The sequence below is a fragment of the Crassostrea angulata genome, chromosome 2 (genome assembly GCF_025612915.1).
Source record: "Crassostrea angulata isolate pt1a10 chromosome 2, ASM2561291v2, whole genome shotgun sequence".
NCBI classification, from domain to species: Eukaryota; Metazoa; Mollusca; class Bivalvia; order Ostreida; family Ostreidae; genus Magallana; species Magallana angulata.
Genome location: NC_069112.1, coordinates 33,645,731 through 33,666,647, shown reverse-complemented (window position 1 = coordinate 33,666,647; position 20,917 = coordinate 33,645,731). Strand labels below are relative to the sequence as shown.

At 34.4% G+C, this 20,917-nt stretch overlaps 1 protein-coding gene across 1 annotated transcript in view; it reads right to left on the bottom strand.

The window, feature by feature from the left end:
* LOC128173107 (multiple epidermal growth factor-like domains protein 11) overlaps positions 1-19,331 on the bottom strand; it is a 65,775-nt gene extending 46,444 nt beyond the window's left edge. Inside the window, exons 1-10 of the mRNA XM_052838830.1 lie at positions 19,169-19,331; positions 14,223-14,453; positions 10,841-11,095; positions 9,226-9,354; positions 2,850-2,987; positions 2,532-2,663; positions 2,105-2,242; positions 1,807-1,938; positions 893-1,030; positions 272-403 (exon numbers count right to left, since the gene is read on the bottom strand). Of these exons, the coding sequence (XP_052694790.1) occupies positions 272-403; positions 893-1,030; positions 1,807-1,938; positions 2,105-2,242; positions 2,532-2,663; positions 2,850-2,987; positions 9,226-9,354; positions 10,841-11,095; positions 14,223-14,453; positions 19,169-19,256 (1,513 nt within the window). The 5' untranslated portion in view covers positions 19,257-19,331. The remainder of the gene's footprint in view (positions 1-271; positions 404-892; positions 1,031-1,806; positions 1,939-2,104; positions 2,243-2,531; positions 2,664-2,849; positions 2,988-9,225; positions 9,355-10,840; positions 11,096-14,222; positions 14,454-19,168) is intronic.
* Between the last annotated feature and the right edge of the window lie 1,586 nt (positions 19,332-20,917).

Sequence of the window (20,917 nt, the reverse complement as noted above, 5' to 3'; positions counted from 1 at the left end):
TTTTATGAGATTTTAAAAACTATTTTAGGGCATGTTTAAACTGTACATTCTTCGTAGTTTACGTACGCCGAATACCAACATTTTAAGAACGGTGTAGGGATGAATTTTGATCCCAACCTTTTCAAAAGGAAAGAAGATATGATCCGAACAAAAGCAATTATAATATACTCACGGGCATGCAAATGATTTCAATGGTATGATTCGATAACTTACAACTCATTTTTATCCAAAAACATTATAAATATATCTGGGCAGTTTAAAATAGAGTTACCATTTTGGCAGAAATATCCCGCCCATCCTGGGAAGCATCCAGAATCACACTGACCATTGACATCATTGCAATCATCACATGCTTTGATACATTCATTAATGCAGTTTTCTCCAAAAAATCCGCGCCCGCAAGCTGAATAACAAAAATAATGATCAAATAAATAAAGATAAACTTTATTCTGAGTAAATATATATTTTTTAGACATTTTTTTAAACTGTAATAATTAGATTTAATATATTTTAGTACATTTTGTTAGGCATGTCCAGTTAATATATTTACACTGATTTACGTCAAGACAGTGTCCACATGTTTCATTGCAGGCAACACCGAAAGGTCCCTTGTCACATTTTTATTGTTATTTACTTTTTTTACATTCAAGGTATAAAATGCTTTTAAGTTCTGCGTTAACAATCTTATAAATTTATAATTTACAAATGTAAATAAGTGTTTGACATAGTCTTCATACGAGAATGATTTGGACCGAATCGAGCCGTTAAATATATACGATGTCTTTTTTCTAGCAACATATAATCTACATTTTATCTCTACATGTATATCGTTGTAAAAATAATTATATATCTTTGAAAAGGTATTTGTTTATACTTGCACTTATCTACTCACGTGTTTTACACACATCGCCTTTATAACCAGCATCACATCCGGTTAAGCATGTCCCATTGGTATGAACGCACTGTCTTTCGTCACGGCACCTACCACATGTTTCACTACAGCTTGCACCATAAAATCCAGCGTCGCATGCTTTTTGAATAAAAAATTTGATATTTCGCTATTATTATAATAATGATATGATTTTGATGATTATGCTTGTCTTAAGACAGAAGTTTCAATGTATATCGTAGAGCATGTACAAAATAATAAAATATTGTTGGGATCTAAAAACCTCACTAGCATCTTAACAAGAAGAATTTTAATATAAAAATGTATTTCTTCAATAAAATGAAAACTCTCAAGAGAATCCTGATTTATATTCTTTTATCAACAACAAACTTTCGGGATATGTAAGCTTCATTACCTATATCACAGTAGTCTCCCCTCCACCCTGGATGACATCCTCTGTCACACAGACCATTCACATTGTTGCAGCCCGTACATGTGTCCTTACATTCATCAGCGCAATCTTGTCCGAAAAATCCATACGGGCATGCTATAAGAGATATTAAAAATAGGCAACCTAGCAACACATTTTGTCATTATGCAAAACCAACTTTTGATAAAATTAATCCTGTTACTTGTTACATATCAAAATCTTAAAACTCAACATATTTATGTTAATTATGAGTATGCACTAATACTGATTCTTTTCATGCACGTTGATGGTACTTTCAGTGTTTTGATTTTTGGAATTTGCGAAAAATCACCTTTCTTACTACTTCCTCTTATTTTTCATACATCAGTTTTTTTAAACATGTAATCACCGATGTCATTTAATAGCAAACAATTAATTGTGAAAACTTAGCTTCACAAGAGACGAGGTCACGATATATGTTAAGGTTGTTTGTCAAAATATTTAATACCATCTTGGCAGTCATGTCCTTGCCATCCTGGGTTACAGCCATAATCACAAGAACCATTGAATCTGTTACAACCATCACAGGTGTCGTTACATCTGTCAGCGCAATCGTTTCCAAAGAATCCATATGAACAAGCTAAATGCAGAAGATAATGTGTGACACAAAACCTACAGAAATTAAGACTCTGGTACAAACAGCAAGTATATTTTTATTATTGTGAAATATTATCATAAAAACAAATTGTCTGTTCTTGATAAAACCAGATGCATTTGTTTGTATCTTGTTGAACGTTTTAACTTACGAGTTTTACATAAATCTCCTTTATAACCAGCATCACATCCAGTCAAACATTTCCCATTGATATTGGAACACTTGTCTACATCACGACAATATCCACATGTCCCAATGCAGTTATCACCAAATGATCCTTTTACACAAGCTGATGTAAGACGAATTGTTGTGTAGCAAAATATTCATCGTAATATTTAGTCACTGATTATGTATATTGTTTTTAAGATTTTTGGAAAAGTAAAAAAGTTATTCATGAAATTGAAGGGAAAATAAGTTCTCTTTTTACTCAAATCTTTACTTCCACTTTACATTAAACTCTCAAAATCATTCTACAATGCATGTAATTATCAATTAAAGAATTCTAATATGTCATAACTCTAATTTAATTTCACATCATATTAAGTCCGTATATATTATAAGTACAAAATATCCATTACTATCTTGACAGTCATATCCCTGCCATCCGGGGTTACACCCAGAGTCACAAGAACCATTGAATCTGTTACAACCATCACAGGTGTCGTTACATCTGTTAGCACAATCTTGTCCAAAGAATCCGTATGGGCAATCTGAATAAAATGGATACATTAAGGATAAGAAAGGAACATCTATCTATCTATCTATCTATCTATCTATCTATCCATCTATCTATCTATCTATCTATCTATCTATCTATCTATCTATCTATCTATCTATCTACTGTGGTTTCATTAATATTCAATATTAACACATGCATAGATTATTCTTCCACTCACGCGATGTACACATTTCTCCACTATAACCAGCGACGCATCCAGTTGAACATGACCCGTTAGTGTGGACGCAATGAGATAGGTCACGGCAGTGTCCACATACTTGTTGACACTCTGCACCATAATATCCTCGACCACACGCTGTTGGAAAAATCAAAGGTTTAAATTTAAAATTTGAAATGGTGGATGTTTTAAAATATATTACATAAAACCAAAAAAAAAAAAAAACCAAGAGGCCCATGGGCCACATCGCTCACCTGAGGAACAATAGGTATGATAAAATTAATGGAGTCATAATACAAACTATCTGGACAATGTACAATAATACATGTAGATCCTGTATAAATAAAATCCATTTTCCCCTGGATATTCTTATGTTTATAATCATTAGTCCCTTTTTCAAACAGGATGGTTTTATAGTTATATCATATGTTGAGTATTGCAGTTCTCAAAAAGATCCTTAACAATAGTTTATATATGGGATATAAACGTACATCAACCTCTGAACCTTCTCGTGAGGCCAAAGAAATGTCCTGGGGCCAAAGTCTTAACAATTATAAAGAATCATCTGGCTGATTAGTTTCTGAGAAGATTTTTAAAGATTTACCCTATATATTCCTTTGGTACGCAGCACAGTTAAGGCTGTCAATAAACTCCGTTCAGACAAAAAGTACGGGAAATGTGCATTATGACATCACAGTATATTACAAACCTCGAAAGTACTTATTAATCTATTTATTAGTAAAATTAACTTATACTAATATTTTGATTAAAAACAACAAATGCTATTACTTACAATTTTGATTTCCGTTATATCGTACACACTGAAAAATAAGCGAGATGTCGTTCTCGCTGTACTACAAAATATGACGTCATATGCTTCAAAATGACGCATTAAGTTAAATCATTGAAGGCTATCGTGCAGTTTTATAGCGAAGAAAAATAAATGTCATACATTAACGGAAAAGTATAAATGAATATTTTGTTTAAAATTATTATTAGTAGAATGCTACCTATATAGTCTTATTTTCATTTTGTTAAAAGTATGCATCGTATAAAGAAGCCACCTCGGTTTTGTATAAAATATCGTATATCTAAAATCTGAGTACCTAAATAAATCACTTAATTGCAAGGGCATACACTTACCTGATCCCGACAAACTTTTACATGTGGATTTGAAATATGCTATGTAACTTAAAAACTTCTACGATCCTTGTAAACTCTTACAAATTAAATATGTTTTAATGAAATTAACCATGTGACCTTCAAAATTATTCAACATATGCATTATAAATTACGGTTTCTACTAACAAATATTCTTATCTTAAAAAGATCGCACCGTTTTTCAAAATCTACGATATAACATCAAGTTATTTCATAATTCAGTTGTGAATTTTGAAATGAGTATGCCCTTGCAATATTGAATTTTTTAAATGACCTCAAAACCACAAATACATCTGCTTGTACCATGCGACTGCCATATCACGTGACCACTATGAACATAAAATATTTTACTGTTATATATATATTTTAGAAATATATTGCATTTGAGTGACTGTTATTGATTTTAAAAAGGACATGCCAGTTCAACTAAAGTATACGTGTTTTCATCACTATATGTACTACAAAATATGACATTATTGACAGCCTTAACTGTACTGCGTAAGCTTTGACCCCCCATTGTGGCCCCACCCTACCCCTGGGGATCATGATTTTCACAACTTTGAATCTACACTACCTGAGGATGCTTTCACACAAGTTTCAGCTTTGCCGGCTAATTAGTTTATGAGAAGAAGATTTTTAAAGATTTACTCTATATTCCTTCGTTAAACTTCGATCCCCCATTGTGGCCCTACCCTACCCCCGGGGGTCATGATTTTCACAATTTTGAATCTACACTACCTGAGGATGCTTCCACACAAGTGTCAGCTTTCCTGGCCGATTAGTTTCTGAGAAGAAGATTTTTAAAGAGTTACTCTGTTTATTCCTATGTAAAACATCGACCTCCCATTGTGGCCCAAACCTACCCCCAGGATTATGATTTTCACAAATTTGAGTTTACACTACCTGAGGATGCTTCCACACAAGTTTCAGCTTTCCTAGCTGATTAGTTTCTGAGAAGAAGATTTTTAAAGATTTACTCTATATAATCATATGTTAAACTTCGACCCCCCCCCCCCATTGTGGCCCCACCCTACCCCCAGGGGTTATTATTTTCACGACTTTAAAACAACTTTGAATCTCTACTACCTGAGGATGCTTTCACACAAGTTTCAGCTTTTTGGCTAATTAGTTAATGAGAAGAAGATTTTTTAAGGTTTACTTTATATTCCTTCGTTAAACTTCGATCCCCCATTGTGGCCCAACTCTACCCCCGGGGGTCATGATTTTTGCAACTTTGAGTTTGCACTACCTGAGGATGCATCCACACAAGTGTCAGCTTTCCTGGCCGATTAGTTTCTGAGAAGAAGATTTTTAAAGATTTACTTTATATTCATATACTAAACTTCGACCCCCCATTGTGTCCATCCTGCCCCCGGGGCCATGATTTTCACGATGTTGAATCTACACTACCTGAGGATGCTTCCACACAAGTGTCAGCTTTCCTGGCCGATTAGTTTCTGAGAAGAAGATTTTTAAAGATTAACTCTATATATATTCCTATGTTAAACTTTGATCTCCCATTGTGGCCCAACCCTACCCCCGGGGGTCATGATTTTCACAAATTTGAATCTACATTACCTGATGATGCTTTCACACAAGTTTTAGCTTTCCTGGCTGATTAGTTTCTGAGAAGAAGATTTTTAAAGATTTACTCTATATATTCATTTGTTAAACTTCGACCCCCCATTGTGGCCCCACCCTCAGGTGAGCTAAAAAGGTTAAGTTTACAATACAATAAGTTGTTAAAGTTGGTTTCTGGAAGAGCAGACTTTGAAAATTTTACTTTTTTAATCTTTAGTTTTTCAGATCTGTGTACAAACATAGAATTGTGAGCAAATCTCTTTATCTTGCTTATAATTCGAAGCTTAACACTTAAATATGGTTAGTAAATAGAAATTGTAAACAATTAAACACAAGAAACATGCACTACATGTATAACAAATAAAGAACACAATTTATTTTTTGAAATGAATCATATATATACATGTATATACCTACATATTTCCGTCAGCGATATCAAACTCTATTTAAACTGAATAAACTCGAGAAAATGCCGAGCATCTCAACAAAACCTATTAAATTAATCTACTTTTACGCAAAATATAATGCCGAATTACCGATAGAATGAATTGTATTTCAGTAGGCACCTACCCCTACATCAGATGTTGCTTAATTTGTGCAGGCAAACAGTTTACTGTTTGATTTATCGAAGTCTCTGTTTGATTTAATACGTAAAAATCACGAAATACAGACGATAGTTTCCAGGCTACAAAGCATAAATAATGAAAACGAAACGAAAATCAGAACAAGCGAACACCAACGTCATGTGTGAAAACTGTCAACGCATTGAAATATTTAGCCTCAATTTACTTCACAAAATCGGCACTAATATATTTGGCATGTTTCAAAATTCCCTTCATACGCGAATTGCTGCACAACAAGCAAATTCATCATAGTCAGATCGATCCTTTTTCGTATAATGTCATGGCTGCTTTAAACAAAGAACCTCGTTTTAGAGGTATGGAATACGAGTCTTGGTAAAATGGGTATGCAAACCCGGGCCGTGGCAAAATAAAAGCCGGGGCAGATCGACAATCGTCAATTCCAAATACGCATTATTTTGAAGCAATATTTACAGCGAATACAAATATACTAGTCCATCAAATATCCTGAAACTTTAATGAGATTGGCAGATTAATAACTGCCAATCTTTTGTTTTGCCCTGGCCAAGTCTTGCCTACCCATTTTACCGGATGCCGAGCCCGAAGCTATTAAACTGATTGAAACACGCCTTTCCTTTATTATTATTTTCGTAATAAGTCAGATTTGAAACAGAATTACCCCTTAATTTTTGCAATTTATATTTTCCTTCCCATAAGGATAATATATGCTAAACTACGTTGAATTTGCCTCGGTAGTTCTTGAGAAGAAGATTTTTAAAAATGCACCCCCTTTTTCGACAATTTCAAGGTTTTCTCCGCTTTGAAAACAGATCGGACTTTTATTTCTGCAATTTATATTCGCCCTCCCATAATGATGCTTTGTGCCAAATTTGGTTGAAATTGAATAAGCCGTTTAAGAGAAGAAGTTCAAAATGTAAAAAGTTTACAGACGGACAGACGGACGGACGGACAGACGGACGGACAGACGGATGATGGACAAAATGTTATCAGAATAGCTCACTTGAGCTTTCAGCTCAGGTGAGCTAAAAACTGTTGACTTTCGACCCCAAAAAATCAGGTTGGCAACTAACTTTAAGTCAAGATCATTATCTCTTACCAACAGGCTATTGTAGTTGAGCAAGATTAAGTTAATGGGAATTAATATCTTTATCCTTTACTTTTGATCTTAAAAGAGGAAATATCATTCAAGGTCAATTCACGTCTTTTGACAAAAGGCACTCTTTGAGCTAATAATTAACCAGATTGGACCAATGGAAGAGAATACATGATCCGGCAATGAGTTGTTCTGACAATTCTGCTACATGCTGAATGACCATCACTTTAGATCTAGAAACCTAATGCCCTCGGACGGACAGACGAACGGTAAAACGAATAGACGGACAAAGAGACTGGTCACTAAAGGCGCCCGCTGAGCGGGGCTCTTATAACACTTAATTCAATACACTTTGAATACGCATATATGTAAATACAGAAAGAGTCTTTTTGGTTGAAAATGTAACTTGATATTTATAAACTGATAAAATGTTTGGAAAAAATGATGAATCTATAAATGTCTAAATGGACAAGTACAACATTACATTGATGGAAAAAAATCATTCTTCGAATTTATAAAGAAATATTATAAGATTCGATGGTAACGCGTTTTTTTTTACCTTCTTTGGTTGCGACTGAATATAAACAAAACTAATGTAACCAAAGAAGGTATTAAAAAAGGTCACAAATAATAACCCCCCCCCCCTCTCACTAAGAAAATATAATAACGAAGTATTTCTCTTCGGGGAAAAAACGGACGCACCATCTTTCTTATATCAATCTTGAATTTGAACAAATAACCAAAACTCAAAGTCAAGGTATATTTTAAAGATTGCTAACAATCTTTGTATCACAGTATATCTTTTAATCATTGTTCATTAGAAGATATAGCCTTGGCAGGTATTATGCATTTTTAACAATGACTTTGAACTTGCACAACAGACCCTGGGTCAAGTTTATAACAAATTCTAACGGCAATAACAATCTTAATATGAAGCCGGAACTTACAATGTTTTTTATTAGTAAAAGTAATATCGGTGTAAAATAGACCTGTAAATGTTTCTTTAATAGAAAAAAAATCCGGACACGAATTTTGCACTTTTCATTCCATAGAACTTGAACTTGCACAAATGACTTTGCTTTACACTCATGACACGCCCATTGGTGATTATTAATCATCGAAAGATGTAAAAATTGTCAATGTTCCTCCATGAGAAAGATACGAACCGGGCAATATTGCAAAGACATACCGACAAACAGACGGACAGACAGGCTGACCGATAGACAATGTTATCCCTATATACCCCTGAACATTGTTTGCAGGGGGTATAAATATATGAATAATCACAAAATATATATTTTATATTCTTAAGGATGTGTCAATATTTAACATTATACAGTACCGATCAGGCCCAACCTAAAAGAAAGTAAACCCCAACTAAACCCCGGGTTTACTTTCTGAGTTTACTCTGCGTTGACTCCGGGTCTACTAGAGTGGACCAAGAGTAAATCCAAAGTAAACCCAGAGTAGACACAGAGAGTAAACCCAGTCAGAAGTATACCCCTGAAAAAATACGCTAACTGTGTATTCGGAATATACAAGTGACAGGAAAAACAGGCAGTAGGATGCTGAGATAAAAGACGGGTCTGCTTCACACTTCAGTGCGTACAGTTGACCTTAAAAGCAATTTCCAAGTAAATCCAAAGTAAACCCGAAGTAAGCCCAAAGTAAACCCCGAGTGGACCCAAATTTTCAAAAAGTAAACCCAGAGTTAACCCAAAGTAAACCCCAAAAGTAAACCCGGGGTTTAGTTGTTAGGTTGGATCGGTACTGTATGTTAGAGAAGCAAACACGTTTTCATTTGCAGTAAAATAATCACAGTAACCAAAAAAAGTATCTTATCATTTTGAATGATTTTTAATTTTATATCTATGCGTACTGCAAATAAAGTAAATACGAGGGAGGAATGATTGGATATCTACAATAGTATATGGATTACCTAATTTACACAGGTAACCTTGATACCCAGGTTTGCAGCCCATACAGGTGCCCGTCTCTAAGTGACAATAACAATTGGTATCTGGACAGGCGATAGAGCATTTAGCCCCGTAAAACCCTCCAGGACATCCTATGGAAAGAAAATAAAATCAAAGTACAGATATCCGAACTCATTTGATGTGTATTGAAAACGTGTGTAGGTATGACACTATTACAGACTATATCGACACATTAAGTTATTATTAATGAGTTTATAAGCATGTTAATACATATTTACATTGATATCGTAAAGGTGATAAATCGTGGGAGAATCAGATATTTAATACCCTAAGTAAGATTGAATGTAATGCACGCGCTTAAAGCATCCCCCGCAGTAATTTGACTATGTAATCTCAGCTTGATGAGGGATGACTTAGGCTACAAGTGTAATGAAAAAATGACAATAAAAAACCGTCATCCATCACACAAATCCATAAAACGAAATACGAATTCAAAGAAGAGTAATACGGACGGTACCTCTAAAACGATAGAGGCAGTAGGATCAGGTGCTTACTAGGAGGAGTGAGCATTTAGAAAAATTGATGTTTAATTATACGATATGTAAACTTAAAATGGGAAAATGACATGGGTTACATTCTGCGTTTTCTTTTAAATCAGAACTACATTTTTGTGCGGTGCAAAAAGCGTGCAAAATATTTTTTGCAAGACTCGCCCCAAAATGATCAAAGAAGCATACCGTACCGTGCAAGAAGCGTGCAACTTCTATATACGGTCTTTCTTTGAATACGTATGGAGATTAACGCTGACAAGATAAGTTCAATATTTTGCTATATTTTTTATACGGGGTTATAAAATACGAGAGAGAGAGAGAGAGAGAGAGAGAGAGAGAGAGAGAGAGAGAGAGAGAGAGAGAGAGAGAGAGAGAGAGAGAGAGAGAGAGAGAGAGGAGGGTGTTTATTGTTACTATTGTCTTTTATTAGTTTTCAATTTAAAGTTGAAAATGATTACATGACAATGATCATTTTCAACTTAAGATTGAAAAGAAAATTAATAAAAGACACTATATTAATTCTTAATATATTTTGAATTAAGTGCGAATAATACAAGACTAATCAATATTAAAACTACCCTCCACTTCCCGGTTGTCAATTATTATACGTTTCACGCAAAGTATCAAAAACGGGGGAATGGATATGAGATTTTAATACAATTAAAAGGACTTTGTAATATATCATATAAATGTATACATACCACATATCTCTTACTATAATTTTAAACAAGAATTTACACACTGCATGAAACTAATATCAGTGGGTGGTGATAAAGATCATCAAAAGTAAGGAAGGGGGATTCTATTTCAAACTCTTTGCCCATATAGTGTAGTGGTAATTATTTTCGGGACAAAGGATAGTAGAATGGGCATGGTTGCTGTAACACAATAATCGTATCCTTTTTTTTTCAAATTATGTTCATCCTAGTCAATTACCCAGCCATTGCACAGGTTAAATCTAGTATACATGTAATATAAATAAAACAGAGTAAACAAATTATAATAACAAATCAATTTCCATAGCATTATTATTTAAATTTGAGTTCTAGAAATAAAGAACACTCACCATACACCTCCACTTCACAGAGGTTACTGTTAACAATTTTAGTGTACCCTCTAGGGTAGGTAACTCCTGGTAGTCTCTCGTTGTAGTAGATGACGTACTGTCCATGAACAGGACAGGTGGTGGTGAAGACAGCAGGTATGGTGAGTGCTGTAAAGTTATCGTCCTTGTAACACAGTGTTCCCTGTAGTCTGTCTGTTGTGTTGGAGACGTACACCGAGAATCCAAGGAGGTCTCTTGACCACCTACCATAAAAGTCTACAAAAGGAATCACGATCAAATAATGAACTGATAAAAGAAGCTAGATAACTAAACAATATCATTATTGCTCTGAAGAGTATTTATTCTAACAATAATGCATGCAACACGCTCTGTAATAATTGTAAAATAATATTATATTAATGGAATTCTTTTGGGGATTGGTCTGAGGAGTATTAATTTTGCAATAATGGATGCAACACGCTCTGTAAAAAATCTTTAAAATATAATTGTAATGGAATTCTTCTGGAGTAGTAAATAAAACGATAAGCAGGGGGATAAATAAAACATTTGTATGTATTATATCTTAAATTTTATGTGCATGGTCAACACCTTTATGTCTTACCATCGCCTTGGCTTATATTTTTAAATACATATATGCTAAACATTAATTGTAGATAGAGTGTTCTACCTATGAAATATCCCGTATATTCGTTACTGCTTCTTGTAAATAAAAAAAATTCGAATAATTGAAATGACTTAGAATATAAAAAAGTTGTGTTTCATATAAGTATCATATACCTTCCTAATTTTGCCTACACCTCAAATATAAGTAGAAAATAAATTCAAAAAAGGAAATATTGCACCCCCCGCCCCAACCCTGACTGTAGTAATGTGTGAAAAATTAATTACATTTATTTGCGAGTTGTTTTTCCGTTTAGTACTAAGTATTTTTACGCATGAAAGAAAAACATGATTTTTATCTTCCGGTAAGTGTGTAGATGTTTTAGTATCAAGATATTTATACAAATACATTAGAAAACTTTTTTTGTTGGGAGTGGGGGGGGGGGGTGTGATCGTTTTTTTTTTTTTTTTTTTGGTTTTTTTTTTTGGTTTTTTTATTTGTTTGTTTGTTTGATACTTTTTTGAATTTTTTTTGTAGTTTACATGTAATTAAGATTTACATAAAGCTCTCAGTGCATAGTAAATAAAGTAGTGCAAGGCATAATGCATGTGCAAATTAATTAAATTTGCCGATTTCTCATGTAGACACAACCATGATCGGCCGAAGCCGATCCAAAAAAAATTCTCACTAGTACCGAGTTGTTATTGATGCACGAGTTGTCGCGTTTACTCTAGATCTGGAATCGTACCACAGCATGGTGTTAGACGTTATTAAATGTATGTTCTCAAATATCCTTGGAAAATCATTATTTTGAACTGACTGTATTTTCTCTTGCTTTTTGACAAACTTTGTTTTGCCTCGGAGTAGAATGTGTCGACGTCATTGGACGAATCACGTCATGTGACTGCCTTATAATTATCTTTCACGGGAAGCATCAAAATTTATATGGCAACATGGCGTACGTAACGTTATTTAAGCTGATTATTTTCACAAACGTTCAACCATACCTTTAATTATCAAACTTTAGGTCATCGACAAAACACTTATTAGGTTTGCTACTGCCTGTTTACAGAAATAAATGACAATTTATTAAATGTGACTAATCCATATCGCCGCGCATATTATTACCATTTTAGAATGATTAATCCAGCCTTTAAACGCCTTATTAAGAAGTATAACGTTCATACAGAAACAATTTTAATCATTTGCGAACAATAAACATAATTGCTTGATGATATTTAACAGGTGCCTTGTTAAATAAATTGAGAGTTACAATAAATATGTCGTTGTTCCTTAACTTTCGATCAAATATACGATCAAATATACTCAGGCTGTAAAAAATCTTTTTCAAGTTAATTTGTTTGTCTTCTTATTCATTTTAAACATATATAAACAGTTCCTATCGTTTAATAAATTAATTTAAGGTCTTAAATTGAAATTTTCCCTTCAACATTCAAAATGTAAACGCAGGCTTTTTTTTTTTACATAGGAAAGAAATTATGGTCTGTTACTCACTTGTAACTCAACGAATGGCTTTGTGGCATTCAAATTAAAAATGCCTTAGTAATGCATTGTAAACAATAAGATCGGGAAAATATTTTTTGAAAAAAATCGTGACCATGACCCTTAAAGTTCAAGTGACATAACTCTGTCAAAAATCATTGGACCGGAACCAAATTCAAACTTGACCTATATTTTCCAATAAATCAACCTTATACAAAATATCAACTTTACATTATTATGCATCACTTCAAACTTTAGAGAGCGGAAACAAAGAATTTCCTTTTTTTTAAAGTTGCAAGAGACACAACTATAAAACATAACTGGAGCAGAACCAAATTCGATCTCAACCTGTACATCCCAATGATATATCCATATATCAAACTTGAGTTAAATGTGTGCAATAGTTGTTGAAATAATGATCGGAAAGTGATTTTTCCATTTTTTTTCTAAGTTCAAGAGGCATAACTCTGTTTTAAATCATCGTATGGGAGCCAAATTCGAAATCAACCTATATATTCATAAGATACATCCATCAGGCATGTAGCATCGGGGGGGGGGGGGGCACTATTTTGCGCAGCAAAGATTTTTCTTAAATTTACATACAAAAAATCGAATGAAGAAGGAGTTGCCCACCCCCCCCCCCCCCCACACTTATATTGGGTCATAGTAAAATAGTAAAACAAGGAAATAAAGAGCGATACCCCCCCCCGCCACGGGATTAGGAATTTTAGGATTTTGAAAAGTTGGAAAGTAAGGTTTTCCTTTTCTTTTTTTTCTTTTTTTGGGTTGTCAAGATTTTTTTGATGAGTTCCCCCTCCCCCCACTTTCAAAACGATGCCACGTGCCTGTCCATAGATCAAATTTGAGTTGAATGTGTGCAACGGTTGTTGAAGAAATGATCGGAAATTGAATGATGACGGAAGGACGGAACAGGGTAACAAAATATGCCCCAGCTCTTTCATGGAGAGGGCATAAAAAATCATAATCAAATATAACTGTCAATAAAAGCGATGAAAATATGACAAATTATTGGTATTTAAACAAACGTTAAGATTGTTTAACGAGTTACAGTGTTTAAACAATACACGGCAGTGTAACGAAACCAACAAAAAACAAGCAAACTTACTATTTTAAGTAGTATAATCAAATTGTGGCACGAACTTTTACATCAAACACAATATGATAATTCTTAAATATAATAGTCAGTGGAAATAAATATAATTTAAATTTTGAACTGTTATCTGAGGGTAAATATAAAAGAACAAAATGTGACTATACCCTGTAGATCATTGTCCGTCCTGAAGTAGATGGTGATGTTTCGGATGCTTTGGATAGTGTTCAGGTTCACCCACCAGGTGGCGGTTTGTCTGGACTGTGATCCAGCACATTGACCTCCACCCAAACTCAGGTCTGATTTACGTCCGTCCACAGCGTTACTGGCGTCATACCTGTCGTCACCTGGCTGGTATTGGTACTGTTGGTACGCTGGCTTGTTTAGGGCGACATTAACTGTGACGATAAACACCCAGTGTACTCAGAGTGTAATTCTCGGGATTTTTATCAACTCATGGTGCGATGATAATTATATACATAATTCTAAAAAATAAATTTGCAATAGGGAGCTATATGTACACAGAGGATATCTATATTGTGTGATTTTATATTTGCTTTATCCAACGAGTTGAAATGGTGTATATATTCACGAGGCTTGCCGAGCGAATATATACACCATTTCAACGAGTTTGATAAAGCAAATATGATATCAAAAAATTATAGATGTTGTATTTATCACATAAAATTTGATTCATATTATGAAGCTTTTGAGACCGTCCTTGCGCAATACAAGTTAGTTCGGCATTTTGGAGATAGATGTAACTGTTTTAATGTAAAGTTTTACTGAAATAATCCTTGAAATAATTTTTAGCTCTTAATAACTATTTTTAGAGCTTAATCTCTTTATTTAATGGTAAAACTGATAAGAAGACTGGGATAATCAATAATCAATAAAATTCAATAAGTTTGTTGACATACACAAAGTTGCGAATGCTCGTTAATTTGAAGTAACCCCTTCACGGTAACTACGGTTCTGCTCTTTTGCAGGGCAAACTGACATAATTTGGTGAAATATGACGAAACGTCAATTGGTTCATTTAGGTCATTTAATTTAATAAAATTTCGGCAAAGTATATCAATTTGCCCTGCAAAAGACCAGTATCACAGTTGTCGTGAGGGGGTCTATTGACTTAAACGAGGACTAGTTGTTGATGTTTTAACACTGTGCCGGATAATTATGCCAGTGCCAAGGTGGCATTTTTGCACCCGTCTAAGCTGCATATATCGAAAAATTCAAATATGCCATAAGATAGACCATTGCTTAAAGAGTTTACAACCACGTTCGTTACCTTTAAAAAATAAATTCCTATAGGAAAATATTTTTTCCCATAGAAAAACAATATTCCTATAGGTAATTTAGAATTTCCTATCGGAATATAAGAAATTTCTACAGTAATTTCAATTCCGATAGGAAAACTTAATATCCCATAGGAAAACTACATGTATGAATCAAATTCCTACAGGAAATACCATTCTCCTATAAGGAAACATAATTCCTATAGGACTTTTAAAAAATCCTATAGAATTGTCAATATTTCCTGTAGGAGAATCAATTCTCCTATGGGAATTATCATTTTCCTATGGGATATTAATTTTTAAAGGTAAATATCTCACCTGTCAGGTGAAATACACTAAAAACAAAAGTGGTTATATACTTATATACTCTCTAGACAATCAATGGTCTATCATTTGGTATACATGGAATTTTCCGAAACTGCATCTTAAGCGGGTGCAAAAATGCCATCTTTGCACTGGCATAATTATCCGGCACAGTGTTTTTTATAAATAAAAAAAAATAGCCTAATGATGCTAATCTGAAAATATTGAATAAGGATGCTTACTGGTGGGTGAAAAAAAAGTCTTAAGAAGCAGTATTTGATAAGTTCTTGTATATAAACACAACCAAAGCGTTCTGTTTTCATCGCGTCGTCAGAATCAACTCCTGGATAGCTAACATAATTTGCAGTTTTATAAACTACACAGTGGCATCGGAAGCAAATTAAAAAATGGGGGGGGGGGGGGGGCAAAACCTATCAACTTATCATTGACAAGCAATATAAATGTCTTTGGTTACGCTTATTTATAACTTTCAAAAAAATGGGGGGGGGGGGGGGGAGGGGCGCTAAGCACCTACGTTATGCTATTATGCGATACCGTTATTTGTTTTCCTTCATATTTGACTTTGACAAAATCCATTTAATATCTAGTTTTGTAAATAGATATAGTTACATGTATGTTGAAAAGCTAGCAAATCTTCGAAACTAGGTCTTTGAAGGGCTGTATCAAAAATAGTTCATACCGGAAGTATTTGGTAAAGCTAAACCCGTTTGATATAGCAAAGGTTTATCACACGAGTGGTAAACACCACACGTATGCGATACATTTTTATTTACAATAAGGATGCTGCAATGCATGGATATATTGAATGAACTGTCAGGCGGTTTTGAAAACTCAATATCTAGATTGATTAATTTGTTTGAATATTTTGATATTAGAAAGTAAAGGAATAAATATGTACTTTAAATTTAATTTTGGCTTTGTATTAACCCACGTGCACAGTGCGATGATCAGTCTTCTCAGTTAGATAAATAACTATGCCGTCATGTGTTAATTTATATATTTAGATTGATCCATCTGTTTACATATTTAAAATGTTGACCCGAAGAATATGCTCAAATATTTTTATTGGTCGATTTACTTCTCTGTGTAGTCTGACCGTTTGCTTTCTATGCGGTTGTTAAGTAAAAAAAAAACAACAAAAAAAACAACAACAAAACAAAACAAAAAAACAACAACAACCCCCCCCCCCCAAAAAAAAAACCATACAAACAATGGAACAAACAAAAACTGTAACGTAATAAACAGCCATTACCCTCATCCCCCCAAAAAATTGGACTAAAGAATATAAGTTTGTCCGTCGTTTCAATACTAATTTTAAATTACCCATTAGCCAAAATTTGCCCTCGTTATATCTATACAGATGTTACAGCTAACACAATTCACGGATACATGTGACCTCCACATATTTAATTATGATAGTGTAACGGGATAGGAGAATTAATGAAGGACCTGACTGGGATTCGAATATTGGCCCCCTAAATCTCTACTCAGGTGATCTACACACTCAGTTATCTGACGCCGGTATTTGCACCAATGTTTTATAGTGCCTTTTCCTTCTAGCCACCTCCCCTCCCCCCCCCCCCGAACATGGCTATATACATGTAGTAGCCCCCCCCCCCCCACCCCTCCGGAAAAATTGCTATATGGCAGTTTTCCCCCACGAAAAGCTGACCGTGTAGTGGGATTTCCCCTTTTTATAGCAAGATTACCCCAACGGAAAACCTACTATATAGTAAATAACCCCCCTCCCCTTCTTGTTTTACATCCCGGTCATGTTATGGTGGACCATTCGTGGAATTAACTTGCAATATCTGATATCAAACTTATGATATGATATAAATAATATAATGTCTAATATTGAAAACAAGTTTTAAACATTTGAAATTAAAGCTTAAAAAAGTCAAATGTTGTCTTACTTCGGAAATGATTTAGGACAAAACAACTATTACAAAAAATTGTTTATACATGGAATTGTAAGTTTTAAAAACCATAGTAAATACAAAAGTTTTGTTGCACGGCAAAGAAAATGCTAATAAAAATGTGGTTGAAATCACTTCTTTTTTCAGAGATACAGTTTACATAATGTATTAAAGAAAATATCTTTAAATTCTATTCAACCATTGAAACATTAAAAAAAATGCAATTCCTCAATATTAAGACAAATTAGAAAAAAACGGCTTCAGTTATTACGAGGATTGGACGCGGGTCACCTAATGAGAAACCATTAATTAAGTCACCGGGATCGTCGCTGGAAAATTTAAGGAAAATCTGAACCAAAAACATGAGTGAGAAACCTTAATATGGGGGACAAACTACTATAGGTTTTCCCTGGAAGGGAGGGGGGGGGGCTACTATATAGCAGGTTTTCCGGGAGGGGGGGGGCTACTATAAAGGAAAAATGCTCTACAACACCGGTTAACAGTGGAAGTCCTTCCGATTATTTCACACGTGAAACATTCTAAGTCAAATCACGTACTCTAACATGCATGTTTACGTGATTATTGTTAATAGCGAGCGCAGCGCCGGCTAGCGAAGCGAGCTCTAAGAACAGTTCATCAAACAAAATTTTTTGTCTACGTCCCATAATGCTCTCTAATGTTTTCACCCGTGGTGCTATGCCAAAAATGGCCGACTTTTAACTCGTAATTTACGGTGACATAAAGTTTGAAGACACGTTTTGAGTACCGCATATGCTTTGGCGAGACTCAAAAGATTTATTACATGCTTCCATACCTTCGTATTGAGTCGAGAAACGTAAACAAAGACGAACAAAGTCATGGATGACGTCACAGTGCACTCGCGCCATATTTCCCGCGATAAATTTAGAGGTGGATCAAACATCTGTAATGAGTGTACTGGCTATTTCAGTATTGTCTGCGATACCTGCCTGCTTGACATATGATTTGTTTTTAATCTTTTTAATATAGAGATTTTATATATATATACTAGCAAGAGCCATACTTTAATGTCATATCGATCCATTTTTAAGCTAATTGTGCATGCATGTACAGTAGGCAGGTAAGTATGTGAGTAGGGAGGAAATTAACAATAGGACATTTTGAACTAAATAAAAAGGAATAAAATGAAACAATAAACAGGTAAAAAAATTATGTAGATATTGCATATAGTCAGACCATTAAATTTAAAAGTGGGAAATGACACACCTACAAGCAGGTAACGGGCTCTCTCTCTCTCTCTCTCTCTCTCTCTCTCTCTCTCTCTCTCTCTCTCTCTCTCTCTCTCTCTCTCTCTCTCTCTCTCTCTCTCTCTGGGTAGGGGGTTGCGCTGTATGTATCATGACCATTAAAATTAGTACCTTTGGCATACTCATTGTAGAGCAATACTCTCAAAAAAATATTGACGTTCGTTGATACCTAAATTAATAAAACTATAAGTTAACAATGATGCAAGGTATGTGTAATTCTTGCTGCGCTCGCCAGAACGGTAGCACCGTAAAACATATTATGAACTTGTACGTTAAGTCTACTCACAATACGCCGCCTGGGAGACTGCCAGCAAACAGAACCACACAGTGAGGACACCGAAGTGATACACAGAGTGGCCGAAAAGGGACACCATGGTAGTGTCTTGTCGATTTAGTCAAATTAGATTGCTAGATTGTCCAACAAAAATAACCGATAGAAAACATCAAGCCATCCGCTATTACAATATAAACAGGCTATATATTTTTAGCTGGAATGGCTGAAAGAGGGAGGGGTTATAAGTTTAAGGCTTAGAGACAGCGCAGACTCCAAGATCACGTGACAAGGAAGTAAAACAAAGTATATAGAGCTTATTATAATATTCATTGACTAGCATGTCGGAAGTAGTTTAACTTTATATACCTGGTATTTTTTCTGAAAATACTACGGCATACAGTTTTGGTTCTTTTTATATTTAATTCGATTTCATGCACAGATATACACATATGTTAAAATATGACCATTTTGTTTGGTTTCCAAAACCCCAAACTGCACCATAAAGACCATTATTTTTAATGGTCATGATCTATAACGTTAACAAAGGCGGTATAGTGCACCATACTTGTATATTTGAAATATAAGACCAATTTCTTATGAGCTATTGTTTATCTCTTACAATAAAGTACTAGTATACTAGGGGTTACCGATTAGTATTAAACAATTGTTTTTCGATTTCTCTCTCTCCCCCCCTCTCTCTCTCTCTCTCTCTCTCTCTCTCTCTCCTACACTGTTCTGTTTCTTTCACTCAAATGATCCCCTCTTTCATTTCCTTTTGCTTTAATATTTTGAGAATAATTAAAATCAAAAAGTAATTTACAATGGTTTTTATTGTACCATTTACTGTATCCTATTATTCTTATTATACAATATATTTTATATCATTAAACAATGAATGTACAACAAGAAATCTACGATTTGTAACATATAAATATATACATGTATATCTGTACACATATGCACAGAAATTTGATATATCGGTTTAATGTTTTTGCTGTGTAGTTTGTTTTCTTTATTTTGGACCTACAATAAAGACACACTTATTTTTATAGGACATTTATCGTGCAAACAGAGACATCTTCAAAACTCTATAAATAGCATTTCCATGCCACTTGTGTGTACTAACACGGCTGAAGGTGACATGCTGTGTAACGTTCTAATCTTCTTTGCAGTCGTTTGACCCCGGTGTTTTGTCCTTGACCTTTGTAAGCGACCTCACTTCCGTTATATAACCACACTGAAATAAACATGTACATATAAAAAACTATTAGTCAGGGCTGTATATATAACTACAGTTGTACGCTGTACATGTATGAAAATAAGAAATAATTTCAAATTAAGTATGTATGTAATTATAAATACAGTCATAAGAATTGATAGAAGAGAGTGTAACACGTCTACTCTCTCTCTCTCTCTCTCTCTCTCTCTCTCTCTCTCTCTCTCTTTTGGGGTAAATTGAGAAGGGGGGCTATATTATACAATTTAGCCTTTACTTAATGAAAATCAAATATCCGAACTTGCTCTCAGCCCCCACCACCTTAACCAACCAAGATACGCAACATTCAGGGGCACATAACCCACCATTGTCACAAGAGTAAAGTCAATGTGAGCATGTAAGACAAACAAGCTGAAAGGCCGCATTGTCAATCATAAACTAATGAATGCACTGTTCTCATACACACTATGTAATACAGTGGCGTCGGAAGAAAATTCAATGTGAGTGACGGAGGGGGGGGGGTAGACTTCTCCGAAATAACGAAC